Here is a 16330-nt window from a genome sequence, read left to right as displayed (position 1 = left end):
AAAAACCACCCACGAATGGAGAAAAACAAATGTTGACTTCGATACTCAAAGGTTGCCCTGATTTAGAGAATAATGTTGTTCCGCCTACCGCCGAAAGAGAGAAGAAAAACGACGACCCATCAGTAACGAGCAAGCGGTCGGTGCTGTTCTATAAAAATCCCCGCAGTAGCGTGCTTAAGTTTAAGCTTGAATCCAACCGAGCATCCGTTCGCAGCAGCAGCAGCTTTGTATCGAGAAACGAAGAGAAATAAACAGTAGTGTCTAGAGTAGTCGGCAGCATTCGTCATTTCTACTGCATGTCCATTGGTGTTCCGGAGAGCAGCGTCAAAACCCCCAGCTCTTTTCAGAGCTCCTGAGTTTAGAACTTCGATTGACGCTAGCCAACTCCGTTTGCTCCCGCCCAGTACAGTCCACTTCGCCTTGACAAAACCAGTTCAGAAGGAACATCAATTTGGTCCGTCACGAACCGGATCACGAGCCATTCCGAAGCAACCGTTCCCGTTGAGTGAAAACTGACGTGCTACGACGCACAAACTGTACCCAACCATAACGAAACAACTGCTTCTGCTGCTACGCTTGAGACTCGACGCGGAGCATTTTAACGAACGTGTTTAAACGTGCGCGAGTGAGAAGTGCGTTTTCGGAAAAAAATACGTTTTGTTGTGGTTTCGAGATTTGAAATACGCCGCGTAGTGAGTGAGGTGTCATAAATGGCATCAGAAGACGCTGAAGAAAACCAGCAAGGGAACCTATCCCTAGGTCGCCAGTTAGCAGTTCCGGTTCATTTCACGGCTTCGAGTGGGAAGCAGCAATGGATCCTGAATCTGCAAAACAGTGGCAAGGAATATCCAGGCAACGTGAACAACCCTAATAAACGGGTACCATACACTAACGATATCATAGATGGTACGACCATATCACATAAAGTTAAGATGATATTCCGAATTGGTGGTTAGGCGCTTCTTATAGTTATTGTTTATGCGTGAAGTGAAGCAAAAGATTGTGCGCATTCGGCGTTCTCTCATTAGTGGAAAGCCACCGACTTTGGCGCAACTGACAAATATGTCCAAGCAACTGTCCGTTGTGTACACCGAGTACAGCGGATTCCACAGCAAAGGACTGGCGCTTCTTCCAGATGATGCGCTGGACGAGCAAGAACATGAATATGCCAACTTCGAAGATCTCTACAACAACGTTTCCGATGCCGTGCAGGAGTTGTTGCTGAAAGCACAAGCAAACGCAGCCACTCCATCGCCGACAACCGTCCATAACCCGCAGGTGGTCGTCCAGCAGCAGCCGCTCAGCGCACCAATTCCAACATTCGATGGCAATTACTCTGGGTGGCCTAAATTCAAAGCCGTCTTCCAGGATTTGATGGCCCACTCGGGGGATACAGACGCCATAAAACTGTATCACCTCGATAAGGCGCTCATCGGAGATGCAGCTGGTGTATTGAATACCAAGATCCTTAGTGAAGGGAATTATCAACAAGCTTGGAACATTTTGGAGGATCGCTACGAAAACAAGCGGGTTCTCGTAGAAACCCACATCCGTGGTCTGTTTTCACTACGAGACATGTCATCGGAGACCCATAAGGAGCTGAGAGGTCTGCTAACCGAAGTTACTCACCACGTCGAGAGTCTGAAGTTCCTCCAGCAGCAGATCACTGGCGTTTCGGAGCACATGATTGTGTATCAGATCGTCTCCGCGCTCGACAAATCGACCCGCACAGCTTGGGAAGGGATCCAGAAAAAAGGACATCTTCCCAAATACGAACCAACCATCGCCTTCCTGAAGTCCAGGTGCCAAATCCTCGAGAATTGTGAGGCGGCATTCCAGACTAGCAAATCCAGCTAGAAACAGAAGCAAGCTCTTCCACCATCGAAGATCGATCCGCAAAAGAGCCATGCAGCATCGACCAGCCCATCTCAACTGACGTACTTGTGTAAAATTTGTGGTGGTTCTCACCGCAACCACCAGTGCTCGGCCTTATCCAACCTTACTCCTGCCCAAAAGAATGAGAAGATACGAACTGCTGGAGTCTGCTTCAACTGCTTGCGCAAAGGGCATCGATCCAAGGACTGCCCTTCTGACAAATCGTGCCAAAAGTGTCAACGCCGACACCACACGATGCTCCATGATGATGGGGCACCCCGCTATGAGAAGAAGACCAACGTTTCCGCGGAAGCAGTGGCAAGCCCGCCTCTGGTTCCGGCTGCTCCGAATCAACCGATGTCGGTGCAGACGATTCCTGCCCCAGTGGATCCACCAGTGTCAACAACCTGTTCGTCGAATGTTGTCTCATTTCCCAAGACGGTAATGTTGCTGACCGCAGTGGTACATGTCTTGGATAAAGATAACCAGCCATATCCGTGCCGGGTACTTTTGGACAGCGGCTCCCAAGTAAACTTTGTAACCGAAGATATGGTTAACCGCCTTGGCCTCCCAAAGAAACTAGCCAACGTTCCGATCGTGGGAATCAACGCCCTACGGTCCCTCGCCCGCAACAAGGTGGTGGTAAGGTTCCAGTCCCGTGTATCCAATTTACACGCAAGCCTCGAGTGTCTGGTTACCCCGAGAGTGACCGGCACGATCCCTACATCGAAAATAGACATCACCAAATGGACGATCCCTGAAGGGGTAATCCTAGCTGATCCCAAGTTCCACAGTCCGGATAAGGTGGACTTGATGATCGGTGGGGAGTTATTCTTCGATATCCTGAAACCTGGTCAGCTGAGCCTAGCCGAAGGTCTTCCACAATTGCGAGACACTTATCTGGGGTGGATCGTAGCAGGTGCCATCAAACGTGTCGCTCCAATCCAACACAGCCGTTGAAGACATTGAGCAAAGGATGGACCGGTTCTGGCAAGTCGAGAAGGTGCCGGACGTTCCCAAGCTGTCGACCGAGGAAGCAGCATGCGAAGCCCACTTCCTTTCCACCTACCAACGTGACGAAACTGGAAGATTCATCGTGAAACTGCCGTTCAAGGACAATCTTCTCCAATTGGATAACTGTCGCAGTCTAGCTTTGAAAAGATTGCTGATGTTAGAGAAGTGATTAAGGGGTTACGCCTACCTGCAAACTTTCAAAAAATCGTTTTTTTTTATTGTCCTAATCGAAAGTATATAAAGTCAAGAATATTTCCTCAAAAGATCAAGTTGATCCGATGAAAATTGTGAAAGTTATGCGACGTACAAAAATATTCACTTATAGTGGACTAAACCCAACTTGAAACTTTAAACGCGATTATCTCAGAATCATATTTTCAAAACCGGTGCCAAAAATTTCTCGCAACATGTATACATTCGATTCGTCCGATTCGTTTTGATTTCTGTTCAGTACTATTTTGTGCAGTCCACGATCGTTCGGATTTCGTCTATCATTTAATTTCGATTTTTTACAGCCGATCAAAGACAAATTTTAAGGATCAAAAATCGGCGCTTCAACTTTGCAAGGCCACCATTTTGTCAAAAAAATTTAAAAAAAAACCGAACGATCAAGGACTAGTTTAACACATGCTTAACGATTTGGTATGGTTTTTTTTTTATTTCAGATTATTACATCACAAACCGCAGTTGGCACCGCAAAAAGCGTTTTTTAGAACATCGTGCACGGGGAGCAGCCGTGCGGGGCACCAGGACCTCGTTTTTACAGCATCGACTGATAAATGTACCATTTAATGTGTGTTCAATAAACGGCAGAAAACCGATTTTCAATATGTTGCGTCGTTTTCGAGAAAAAATCCAAACTTTCGCTTTTTTTCGGTCTTGCAGGTAGGCGTAACCCCTTAATCCGCAATCCCGAGCTGCAGGCTCAGTACGTGAACTTCATCTGGGAGTACGAAGCTCTCGGTCACTGCACCGAGATCAACGAGTCTGAAGATCCACCCAACAAGCAAACCTACTATTTGCCGCATCATGCAGTGTTACGTCCGTCCAGCTCGAGCATGTGCAAAGTTGTCGCCATCGGAACTTTCCCTGAACGATGTACTGCAAGTTGGTCCAGTAGTACAGAACGATCTGCACCATATCGCGGTACGGTTCCGAAAATTCAAGGTTGCCATCACCGGAGACATCTCTAAAATATACCGTCAAATACTCAAAGCCCTGTTGGATCGTAGTTTCCTTCGAATCTTTTGGAGAGAGCACCCATCGTTACCCCTACGAGTCCTGGAACTCTGTACCGTTACGTACGGTACGGCATCGGCACCATAGCAAGCAACCAGGTGTTTGCTGAAGCTCGTTGAAGAGGATGGTGAGGACTGTCGCCGCTCGTATTGTGAAAGAAGAAACGTACATGGACGATGTACACTCCGGGGCAGACTCAGTGGAGGACGCTATCGAGGCTCAACAACAGCTGAAGCAGCTCCTTGGACAAGGAGGTTGCCCCATACACAAGTGGTGCTCAAATTCACCGGAATTCCTAGAGCATATTCCCGTAGAGGATCAAGAAAAAAGGATCACGTTGGAAGAGCATGGAGTGAATGAAGCCATCAAGGTGCTTGGTTTATTCTGGGATCCCTCTGCAGACTCGATACTCATAGCCTATTGTCCAAACTCAACATTGCATCTGCAACGGCCCACGAAAAGAACGATGTACTCCGAGATCGCTAAGTTTTTTGACCCCCTGGAATTGGTTTCACCGGTCATTGTTTTGGCGAAGCTTCTAGCGCAGAAATTGTGGCAGCTTAAGTCCAGGTGGGACGACCCGGTTGACGAAGACATCGCACAGCAGTGGCGACAACTCCAAGATTCCTTGTCGCATCTTCACGAGATAGAGATCCCAAGGCGCGTTACGATGGACAACGTGGTCGCCTACGAGCTGCACGGCTTCTCTGATGCCTCCAACAAGGCTTATCTTTTCATCTTTTTGCGAAGTAGTTTTGGCGATGGCTCGGCGAAGCTTCGTCTTTTCACCAGCAAATCGAAACTGGCTCCCCTAAAAGAACTGTCCATCCCACGAAAAGAACTGTGCGCCGCTCTTCTACTAACCCGGTTGGTACAGAAGGTGTCACCAGCCCTGGATATGACTTTCCGTGAAATAGTCCTGTGGTGCGACAGTACGGTAGTCCTCGCTTGGATTAAGAAACCTCTCAACCAGCTACAGTTGTTTGTACGGAATCGAATCGCAATTATACAAGAGCACACCAGTAAGTACCGGTGGGAGTATGTCCGGTCCCAACAGAACCCAGCAGACATCGTATCCCGAGGTCAACTAGTTGAATCCCTGAAGCACAGCAGCCTTTGGTGGAATGGGCCCGAGTTCCTGCAAAGAGTTGAGTACTACGTAGATGCCCCTGAAGACGTTCCAGACGAGAAGCTACCGGAACTTAAGGCCTTGGTAGCAGGGCCAGATGTGAGTATGGACTTCCTATCTTTTCTTCCAAAGCTCAGTAACTTCCGCAAAATCCAACGAGTTGTGGGCTATGTCCTGCGATTCACTGCCAATTGTCGGAAAAAGGACCCGACCAATCGAGAGATAAAGCCTAGGATAAAGCCCTATCTGGTTGCTGAACGCAAGATCCGCCATCCGATTTATCACACGCCGGTGCGTGAGATGCTTCCGGACTAATCCTACCACTCCCAACCAATTGATGGGAAACCTGCCAGTATCGAGAGTAGTGCCATCGCCCCCCTTCGCTGTGACCGGCGTGGATTACGCCGAGCCTTTCTGGACCAAGCAAGGCACACGTCGTCCAACTTTGGTGAAGTCGTACGTGGCCGTTTATGTTTGCATGGCAACCAAAGCCGTCCATTTGGAGGGTGTCTCCGATTTGAGTACCGATGCCTTCATGGCGTCCTTTCGTCGATTTATCGCTCGCCGTGGAATGGTCCAAGAAATCCATTCGGACAACGCCAGCAGTTTTGTGACCAACAAGCCGTTGAGACCATCGAATCTTTTTGCCGCAATCATGAGATTGAGTGGAATTTCATTCCACCCGACGCACCCGAGTTCGGTGGTTTGTGGGAGGCAGCCGTGAAGTCAGCCAAAACCCATTTGAAGCGGGTAGTCGGCAATACGACTTTAACGTTCGAGGAATTGTGTACGATCCTGTCAGAAATCGAGGCCGTCTTGAACTCCCGACCATTGTTCGCAATTTCCAACGACCCGGCGGACCCGCTGGTGATAACTCCAGCGCATTATTTGACTGGACGACCGCTGATCGCCCCAGCTGAACCTTCCCTGGAGAACGTCAAAGCATCCCGCTTGACACGGTCGCAAAATCTCCAACTTATGCGCGAGCAATTCTGGCGTGCCTGGAGCCGGGATTATTTGAATACCCTGCAGCCTCGGAAGAAAAATCGACAAGAGAACCCGAACATTCGGGAAGACATGATCGTGTTGCTTCACGATCGTAACCAACCACCACTCAACTGGAAGTTAGGTCGCATCGTAGCCGTCTATCCTGGAACCGACGGCCTGGTCCGAGCAGTTGATGTCTTCGTGAATGGAACCACGGATCGACGTCCCATCAATAAGGTGTCCATTCTGCCCATCGAGGATAATGATCCCCGTCAAAGCCCTCTGACTTCCAAAAGGTGTTGAGATCTCTCAACCGGGGGGAGGATGTTCCGCCTACCGCCGAAAGAGAGGAGAAAAACGTCGACCAATCAGCAACGAGCAAACGGTCGGTGCCGTTCCCTTAAAATCCCCGCAGTAGCGTGCTTAAGTTTAAGTTTGAATCCAACCGAGAATCCATTCGCAGCAGCAGCAGCTTTGTATCGAGAAACGAAGAGAAATAAACAGTAGTGTCCAGCGTTGCCAGGTCATTTTCAGAAAAATCAGGACCAGTTAAAATAGAAAATCTGGAAAAATCTAGAATGCTCTCTCTCTGTTTTAAACTTAATGCTATTGAAATCAAATTGATGTGCCAATCTCCCGTAAAAATCGGTCAGTGTAATCATCTGAAATTTATTGAAAGTACCAGAATGTTTATGAATTACATGTGTAAATAAATTAAATAAAGCAAATAACTTGTTAGCATCAAAAAGTTAGGAAAAGTATTGTGCTCAAAAAATTTAAATATCCATTACACAGAAATTAAAAAAAATTGAGTTAAATTTCGGGTAAAATACTGCAGAAAATATGTTTAAAATTTTTTTTTTAAAGTATGAGAAGCAAACAATTAAGCAACAATTAGATGATTTTTTTTTAAATAATAGTCGATGTAGTCCTTACTATTTGATGCAGTACCAGAATATGCCTGAAATTTTTTATTTGTTCTAAATGACTCAAATATTTCCCTGAGGTTGATCAGACTTACAATTTAGTTCTTGACAACATACAACATACAAAACCTAGTAGACCAGTAGGCAATTTAAATTTTATGATAAATTCACCTGGCGAGAACCAAAGCCTCACATCGTGGTACTCATACACATTTTACCTAAACTACTCCACTATTGGCATGACCATTACGAATAATTTTATGTCAAAGAACAATTTTATTATATGACTCAAATGAAAGTCTGAAAGCTTCATTTTTTGAAGGCTTAGGATCTTGAAATGATTCTAAATTCTGGAATTTATATTTTTTCTGGGTCTCAGATCATGAAATTTTTTGTTAGTCTGAATTTACTTGGAACTTTTCACACGATATCTTCGTCATTTTTTCAGAGTTCCATTTGAATCATCCTAGAATTCCATCATACTTCTTTTCTGGATTCCCCTAAAATAATCTTGATAATCTCCAAACTTTTTCATCAGCATTCTAGAAGTTCTCAGAAAAACTCTCTTGATACGCATTATCTCTTGTAATTTCTTAGATATCATTCAATTCCATAATTCCCTCAAACTGGTAATAATTCCCAACAATTCGCATTATTTTGTCTCCATTTTCTCGATGAATTTCCCTGAGAATATTGTTAAAAATTTAACTCTTCAGAATGACCGTCACTCTCTTTCTTAAAATTTAATTTAAATGAATCTCCCTAGAAACCTTGGACAGAATTCCATTGGAATTATTCTCACGATTCGCATCAGCATACTCATTGTATTCAATTAAGTATCATCTTAATAATTTTCTGTGTCTTCTCTTCTGATTTATAATAAATTTCTTAACAAAATCGCCAAGCAATTTTCATCAAAGTCATGGAACTCTACACAGAATAAGCTTGTAATCCTCTTATGATTTAACAAGGAATTCACTTCACACTATACTGTCAACTATTTTCAGAATTACCTTAAAATTATGAAATTCTAGAGCAATTCAGAATTCTAAAGTAATACAGACTGCTAAGATAACTCAATATCTACAGGTACTTCAAAAAGTGCTAAGAATTAGCACATACATACACATACAACATACTTCAAAGTCCTGGTAGTTGTCTAGATTCAAAAGCCTTGCTAATTTTCCAAAGCTCAATTTATTGTTTTCAATCCCGAACAGTTTTCGATTTCTCGAAATTGCAAAATTATGAAAAGTCCCGTATATTGAACTTTTGATTTTGTAATCCAGGATTCAAAAAAACAAATTATAGCCAAAATCAAAACACAAATTACTAATAAAAAGGATCCAGGCCCGATATTTTAAAAAAATTAAGGGTTTTTTCAGCAAATAATCTTTAAGAAATGTCTCAATTTTCATGATTCTGCAACCCATTAACATGCAAACATGTTGTAACAATTCCATGTACGATGCAATAATTTCCAACGTTTATGGCCTTTAATAATTAGAGTAGCAAGTTTAACTTTTTTATTTTTTATTTTTTATTAGAAAGAAAATCAATTGCCGTGATATTTAAAAGCAATTTGTTTAAAAAATCTGGGAAAATCTGGAAAATATTTTAAAAATCTGGAAATATACATGGTCTGTCTGTGTATCTGGCAAGACGACTGAAAATCTGGAAAATCCAGATAAATCTGGAATACTGGCAACGCTGGTAGTGTCTAGTGTAGTCGGCAGCATTCGTCATTTCTACTGCATGTCCATTGGTGTTCCGGAGAGCAGCGTCAAAATCCCCAGCTCTTTTCAGAGCTCCTGAGTTTAGAACTTCGATTGACGCTAGCCAACTCCGTTCGCTACCGCCCAGTACAGTCCACTTCGCCTTGACAAAACCAGTTCATAAGGAACAAATGTTATGTAAAAATTCAAATTCATGCTGGTAGTCGGTCTATCTGTTAATTTTGCCTTTATTTTTAGCTACATAAGTTGACCAGCCCAGTGCACAAAAGTGAAACGAAAGCTTCAAAATCGAAATTTTATGGCCAAACCCATGGTATTAGCAACAATCAATACGAAACTAACGATTTTAAATTGGCTCACTACTTGACTAGCCTATTGGTCCCAAGCAAACGATTAACGTACCCCATTCTAGTCGACATTCTAGTACTACACATTGTTTGTTTTGATTCGATATGCAAGTTTGACAGATAAAATGAGGGGCTAGTGGATTTTCCTATGTTTCGAGGGGTGAATCGTTTAGCTTGGGACCGAAGACAGTACCAGAGCTGAGCCAAAAAGTTGAGCACGTTTCTTCGGGACCTTCTAGTCTTCCTCTGTTCGGGACCTAACACTACTGCGACCAGTAAATTGATCTATTGTAGTATATCCCGTGTCCTTAGTTTAGTGCATGTCGTATTACTCCATCACTATTGAGAAATGATGAAGTATTCGATTTTTTTTACAGTTGCCACTCTTGCATTTATCGCAAGGATCCGACTCTAATTGAAAGGTCCCGCTATTTATACCCTTCGGAGTGTTGAAACACCCTCCAAAGGCGCGCCCCTTTGTCAGTCAAAATTGAATTCCTTAGCAACAAAATTAAGGTATGACACCGATAATGACCATGCATCAGAACCCTAGTCTTAACCACTTCAAACTGGGGAACAACGAAGAGAAGATTAGGAATCACATAGATGAAGACAACTAACTAATTTGTTTGCCTTGTTTCAAGATCATCCTCGGTAGACAAAGCCGAGTCTTGTCACTATCAACAAGGCATAAAAAGTAACAAGGACTAAGATGTGTTCCTTGGATTACTGAAAAATCCTGTTCCCCTAGTTTGAAGTAGTCAGGACTAGGAATCGGTGGTAGATCTTACATCCCGTAACGTACCACGAAAAGGTGATCTACCCACGTTACGGGGTACCTTCTAGTCTTAGAGTTACCTCTATGGATATACTGTATACTCAGCTAGTACTGCAAAATGTACAATTTGAGGAACTAGCTCAAAAGAGTATAGTGGTGAACATTGTACCAATCAATACGAAAAAATAATTTTAAATTAGCTCACTACTTGACTAGCCTATTGGTCCCGAGCAAATCAATTACGTACCCCATTCTAGTCGAAATTCCAGTACTACACTATGTTTGTTTTGATTCGCTATTAAAGGTTTGATAGGAAATATGAGGGGTTAGTGGATTTTTCTATATTTCGAGGGGTAAATCGATTAGCTTGGGACCAAAGATAGAACCAGAGCTGAGCCAAAAAGTTGAGCTCGTTTCTTCGGGACCTTCTGGTCTTAGAGTTACCATAGAGGTAACTCTAAGACCAGAAGGTCCCGAAGAAACGAGCTCAACTTTTTGGCTCAGTTCTGGTACTATCGTCGGTCCCAAGCTAATCGATTCACCCCTCGAAACATAAGAAAATCCACGAACCCCTCATTTTATCTGTCAAACTTTCATAGCAAATCAAAACAAACATAGTGTAGTACTGGAATTTATACTAGAATGGGGTACGATAGTCGATTTGCTTGGGACCAATAGGCTAGTCAAGCAGTGAGCCAATTTAAAATCGTTAGTTTCGTATTGATTGTTGGAGTTACCTCTATGATTGTACGTCTTTTGAAAGCCTTAAATGCATTTAAGCTAGATATGTAACATATTATGCAATTTGACTAATTTTCAATTTCAGCAGTTTACTTTACTCACCCCGTAAGTAAAAAATTATTTTATTTTACGGGCCCAGGACAAGCCTTCATTGCAGAACTATGCTGAAAGTAATAATCTGAAGGATAATCAAATTCAAGAACAAAAAATAACTGAAGAAACCAAAGTATTCGATGATATAAGAAGATGAAACTTGGCTCAATTTGCATTAATTTATTTCACTTCACCACGAGAATCATAAATTAGCTCTTTTCATATGGCATTCTTGTCTGTTGTTTGGCATTCACAAAGTTGGCTATGTTTCCTATGTTTCGAGGGGTGAATCGATTAGCTTGGGACCGAAGATAGTACCAGAGCTGAGCCAAAAAGTTTAGCACGTTTCTTCGGGACCTACCAGTCTTAGAGTTACTTATATGCTTGTACTCAAGACACATTTCTAGATAGAGCTGGAATTAGGGCGTAACAGCTTTTGTAAACCATGACTTCTCTCGAGGATTTCTCGAAAGTCATGGCTCTCCCTGGCAAATCGACATCACCATCGAGTAGGGGAAGACTTGTTGGTTTGTGTAGGCGTGCCTTGAATTCCTAGAAATCATTGAGAGAAGTCATTGTTTACAAAGGCTATTACGCAGGTCTATCTAGATTTGAACTTGAAAAATCACGCAACGGAAAAACAGATTAATGTCCATGGGCTGAGCTTACTGCGGTATCCCTATTTACTAACAGTTTTATGATAAAAATTTAACTATATTTTTTTTTAATTTTACAGATAGTCTAATACAAAGAATGTTACTCTCGTGGTTGCTTTTTTGTTCGTTGCGTTTGGCAGCGTCCAATTCTGCAAGGTGATTTGAATATTTGTTTACGCTATACACTGAAAGCGGAACCGGGAGACTAGTATCAAACCTCTTTGGATACGGTTGTGTTTTAAGTTTGTTCTTTGTTTATTGCGTGCGTTCGCTTTCATAGTCATTTGCCGGATTAGCGCTGGCACTCTGCCTCCCGGACGGTTATACACTGAAAAAAGTTTTCACTTAGTTTCTATTAGGAACGCACATAGTATTTTTCCACAAACAAAAACAATGATTTTTACCTGAATATCACATAGCATTTAAAATTCTATATGAGAAATCATATTTATTTCATTGGACACATAAAGTTCATGTGATTTAGTGGTGCAATTTTCAATTATGGGATCACATGAAAGTTATATGAAATTCACATGGATATTTTCCACTGGTTATGTGATTTATTTTATGCGTGTACATGTTTGATTGGTGGTTTTCTCGCTTTCCGGGAAGTTTTAGAAGCGAGAAAGAAAACGTGATTCGTCATGTTTGTTTGCAAGCATCAGAAGAGATGTCTGCGTTGTTTGATTTTTTTTCTCCTGGACTAGAAATTCTGTTTATTTACGCGCTGCAAGGTGCGTGAAAGAGCTCGGCATGATCGGTGTTGATGTTCGTTCGCTTGCAACTATTTTTGCAAAACATTAAGTGTTCTCGAACGAAATTGATATCGAAAGTGTACCAAAAGTGCTTCTGAACGTGTTTCGCAGTTGGGTGTGGTGAAATTCATTTATTCGCGGTTGTTTTCAGTGAAAATTCGATATCACAAAAGTGCTCACCGAGTTCCTTTTTTGCCGTTCGACGACGACGGATTTGCGAGAGAAAAATAAGCATCGGGAATATATTGATTTGGTGAACACGTTCCAGTTGAAGATTGTTCTTATACATCATAGTGTTCGGTCGAGTTAGCTTAAAAGATTTGCAATATTTGTACGCTGATAGAGCGTCAAGCGTGAAGTAAGGGGCACGGTAGCTAAGAAATGTGAATGTTTGATGGATTCTGTTCCCGTTTTAGGCCGCGGCTTAGAGCTTGCAATCTTCTTCACAGAAATCCCTTCAAATTATTCTAATAATTTCTAATGACTTCACGTCAGAATAATTCTGGAATTCCGCTCAGAACTTCTTCTTCGAAAGCTATGTGGGAATCATCCTCAATATTTGTTTGAAATCAACACTTTGCATACTCCATGTCATGTTTTGCATGTCCGCAAAATTCTATCGATTGTTCTGTAATTTGTTATAACCTTAAAATGCTTCCAAGTCTCAGAGCCTTGACAATTATGACTCCACGTCCCATAAGTATGATATTGTTTTCAAATCTGGGATCTTGATTTTTTTTTTCAAAATCCCACATTTTAACTATTTTTTCTCCAAATATTGCATCACGAAGATTGAGTACAAACCGTAGGCGGTCAATCATTCTATACACGGAAAGCGGAACCAATTCATATCGTAGGTCAATTTTACTCACTTTTGAGTCACTTTTACTCATTGGTATGGAGAAATTTCTAATAGCGTATGTCACTCAGCGCATGAGTGATTTACGCTTTTGGAAATGTATTCATACGAATGAGTAAGAATGGCTCACTCTCTGAGTATATAATGTCCCAGAAAGTATAAGCACAATTTGTTATTGGAATATAACTATGTTTTGCGGATGAACTCAAATTTTTATTTCATGTATATGTTCTCTGTAGTATTCTATTTCAATTGTATGAAAATAATCCACAGTTCCTTTAACCGTATGCCAAGGAGCGAGCTTTTGATTTGATGCTGCCCATTAGCTCCAGCACAGATTCCTTGGCCACTTTTGTCCAGTCTTTTTTCAAATTCTTCGATTGAATTCGCCGCATTAAAGTGTTTCCGTAGATATCCTGTGGTGAATACAGTAATATTATGAGTAATATTATTGATTGAAATGATCTGAATATTTGTGTGTGTATATAACTTATTATGTAGACGCTTTTGTACGTACGAGCTAGAAGAGCGTTATCAGTGATTGCGGTGGTTCAAGGAAAATTAAATAAAGCATTTCTGAAAACATGACGCTGCCAAGTCTCTAGGCCAATCGGGTGAGATCTTTCCAATTTAATATATTTATATTTTATTTTTTTGTCACTGATTTATCAAATGCTCTATATTGACGAATAGAGTTGCCAAATCATTCACCCTCCCACTAACACAACTCTTTCCTTCCTGTGACACCTATGAAGGTAGTATGGGTTCCCTGCACCTTCTTAAGTAGATGTTGGATTAACTTTCCCTCCCTTCCCCTGCGATTGTAAGGATGTGGCCAGGTGTATAATGCGATGCTTGTATTGTAGATTTTATTTTCGTGTGGGGAAAATCACTAATCCCAAGTGATATTTTCTGCGTCAACACTCGATATTTTCTGCAAAACGTATTAGTTGACCATTATATAGCCACCCACGATTTGTACAATCGCATATGCTATGCTATGCTATGCTATGTGTATATAACTTATTATGTAGACGTTGATACAAACGTTGATGGGTCGAAATATAATCAGTTGGGATATTAACGGTTCGCTCCGGCCGATTGGGATTCGTCCGATGTTCGTTCAACGGCCTCCATTATAACCGACATCGGGATTTGTATCCAATTGTGTAGAGTTGTTCTCGAGAGAGAGAGAGAGAGAGAGAGAGAGAGAAATTAGAAAGTCTCTCTTCGTTTTTTTTTTTTTTTTTTTTTTATATTTGTTCCAAATTCAAAATAAATTACATTTCATTTTAACCTAGGTGCTCCAGTTACTGCAGTAACGTACCAGCCTTAATTGTTATGATATATATCTAAGTGTTTTTACATTGTTCATGTCTTGGCAATTCAGTATTTTAAACAGGTTTTTTAACCTGCATGTCAGTATAACAATTGATATCTTAAAACTAAAAACTAAAACTAAATCTTATCTAAGTATAAAGGGAATTAATCGTTGCAATTGAGGATTGCAAAGATTTTTGCCTGAAATTATTAATTATTTTGTTGGACATTTGTTCTAAAGTCTCAACATTCGAAATTCTATGTACCTCGGTAGTACTGTACCAGGGAGGCAACTTCAAAATCATTTTCAGAACTTTGTTCTGAATCCTTTGAAGTGCTTTTTTCCTGGTAGTGCAACAACAAGACCATATTGGCACAGCGTAAAGCATGGCCGGTCTAAAAACTTGTTTAAATATTAGAAGTTTATTCGTCAGGCAAAGCTTGGATTTCCTGTTTATAAGAGGATACAAACATTTTATATATTTGTTACATTTGGCTTGAATGCCCTCAATGTGATCTTTAAAAGTTAATTTTTGGTCAAGTATTAATCCAAGATATTTCACTTGGTTTAACCAGGAAATTGGAACTCCGTTCATAGTGACTATGTGACTACTACTAGGTTTCAAAAACGAAGCTCTAGGCTTATGTGGAAATATTATAAGTTGAGTTTTGGAAGCGTTGGGAGAAATCTTCCATTTTTGTAAATAAGAAGAGAAAATATCTAAACTTTTCTGCAGTCTGCTGCAAATAACACGAAGACTTCTTCCTTTAGCGGAAATGCCTGTGTCATCAGCGAACAAAGATTTGTGGCAACCCTGAGGCAAATCAGGGAGGTCCGAAGTGAAAATGTTATACAATATAGGCCCAAGAATGCTACCCTGAGGAACTCCTGCCCTAACAGGTAGTCGATTAGATTTGGAATTTTGATAATTTACTTGAAGAGTTCTGTCAGTTAAATAATTTTGAACTAATTTCATAATATAAAGTGGAAAATTAAACTTTTTCAATTTAGCAATCAAACCTTCATGCCAAACACTGTCGAATGCTTTTTCTATGTCTAGAAGAGCAACTCCAGTTGAGTGGCCTTCCGATTTGTTTGAACGAATTAAATTGGTAACTCTTAAGAGTTGATGAGTAGTTGAATGCCCATGGCGAAATCCAAACTGCTCATCTGCAAAAATTGAGTTCGTATTGATGTGAAGCATCATTCTATTCAAAATTATCTTTTCAAAAAGTTTACTTATTGAAGAAAGCAAACTTATTGGACGGTAGCTAGAAGCTTCAGCTGGATTTTTATCCGGCTTCAAAATTGGAACAACTTTTGCATTTTTCCATTTATCAGGAAAGTATGCCAAATGGAAACATCTGTTAAATAATTTGACCAAGAAAGACAAGGTACTCTCTGGGAGTTTTTTGATGAGGATATAGAAAATTCCATCATCACCAGGAGCTTTCATATTTTGAAACTTTTTAGTTATAGACCTTACTTCGTCCAAATCAGTCCCCCAGGAATCATCAAAAATATTTTCCCGAGAGAAAATATTCAGAAAATCCCGAGCAACCTGATTCTCAATAGGACTAGTAAGACCCAAACTGAAATTATGGGAACTCTCGAATTGCTTAGCAAGTTTCTGAGCTTTTTCCAAATTTGTGATCAAAATTTTACCACCTTCTTTAAGCGCTGGAATAGGCTTTTGAGGTTTTTTCAAAATTTTTGTGAGTTTCCAAAAGGGTTTGGAACTCAGGTCTAATTTAGAAATATTATTTTCAAAAGTTTTGTTCCTCAGGGCAGAGAATCGCTTTTTAATTTGTTTTTGCAAATCCCGCCAGATAACTTTCATGGTAGGATCGCGTGTTCTTTGATATTGTCTCCTA

General features: G+C 41.2%; 2 protein-coding genes across 2 annotated transcripts; both read left to right on the top strand.

The window, feature by feature from the left end:
- The first annotated feature begins 4252 nt into the window (after nt 1–4252).
- On the top strand, nt 4253–5572 carry LOC135705009 (uncharacterized). Its single transcript, XM_065226559.1, has one exon. It carries the CDS (start codon nt 4253–4255, stop codon nt 5570–5572), a length of 1320 nt encoding a protein of 439 aa, XP_065082631.1.
- A 22-nt stretch (nt 5573–5594) lies between these two features.
- LOC135705008 (uncharacterized) lies at nt 5595–6547 on the top strand. Its single transcript, XM_065226558.1, has 2 exons — nt 5595–5867; nt 5918–6547. Exons 1-2 carry the CDS (start codon nt 5595–5597, stop codon nt 6545–6547), a joined length of 903 nt encoding a protein of 300 aa, XP_065082630.1.
- Nucleotides 6548–16330: the final 9783 nt, after the last annotated feature.

This window comes from Ochlerotatus camptorhynchus, unplaced genomic scaffold (assembly GCF_037179485.1).
Source record: "Ochlerotatus camptorhynchus isolate MF236.1 unplaced genomic scaffold, CSIRO-AGI_Acam_v1.1 ptg000256l, whole genome shotgun sequence".
NCBI classification, from domain to species: Eukaryota; Metazoa; Arthropoda; class Insecta; order Diptera; family Culicidae; genus Ochlerotatus; species Ochlerotatus camptorhynchus.
This window is presented reverse-complemented; position numbering and strand designations above follow the sequence as displayed.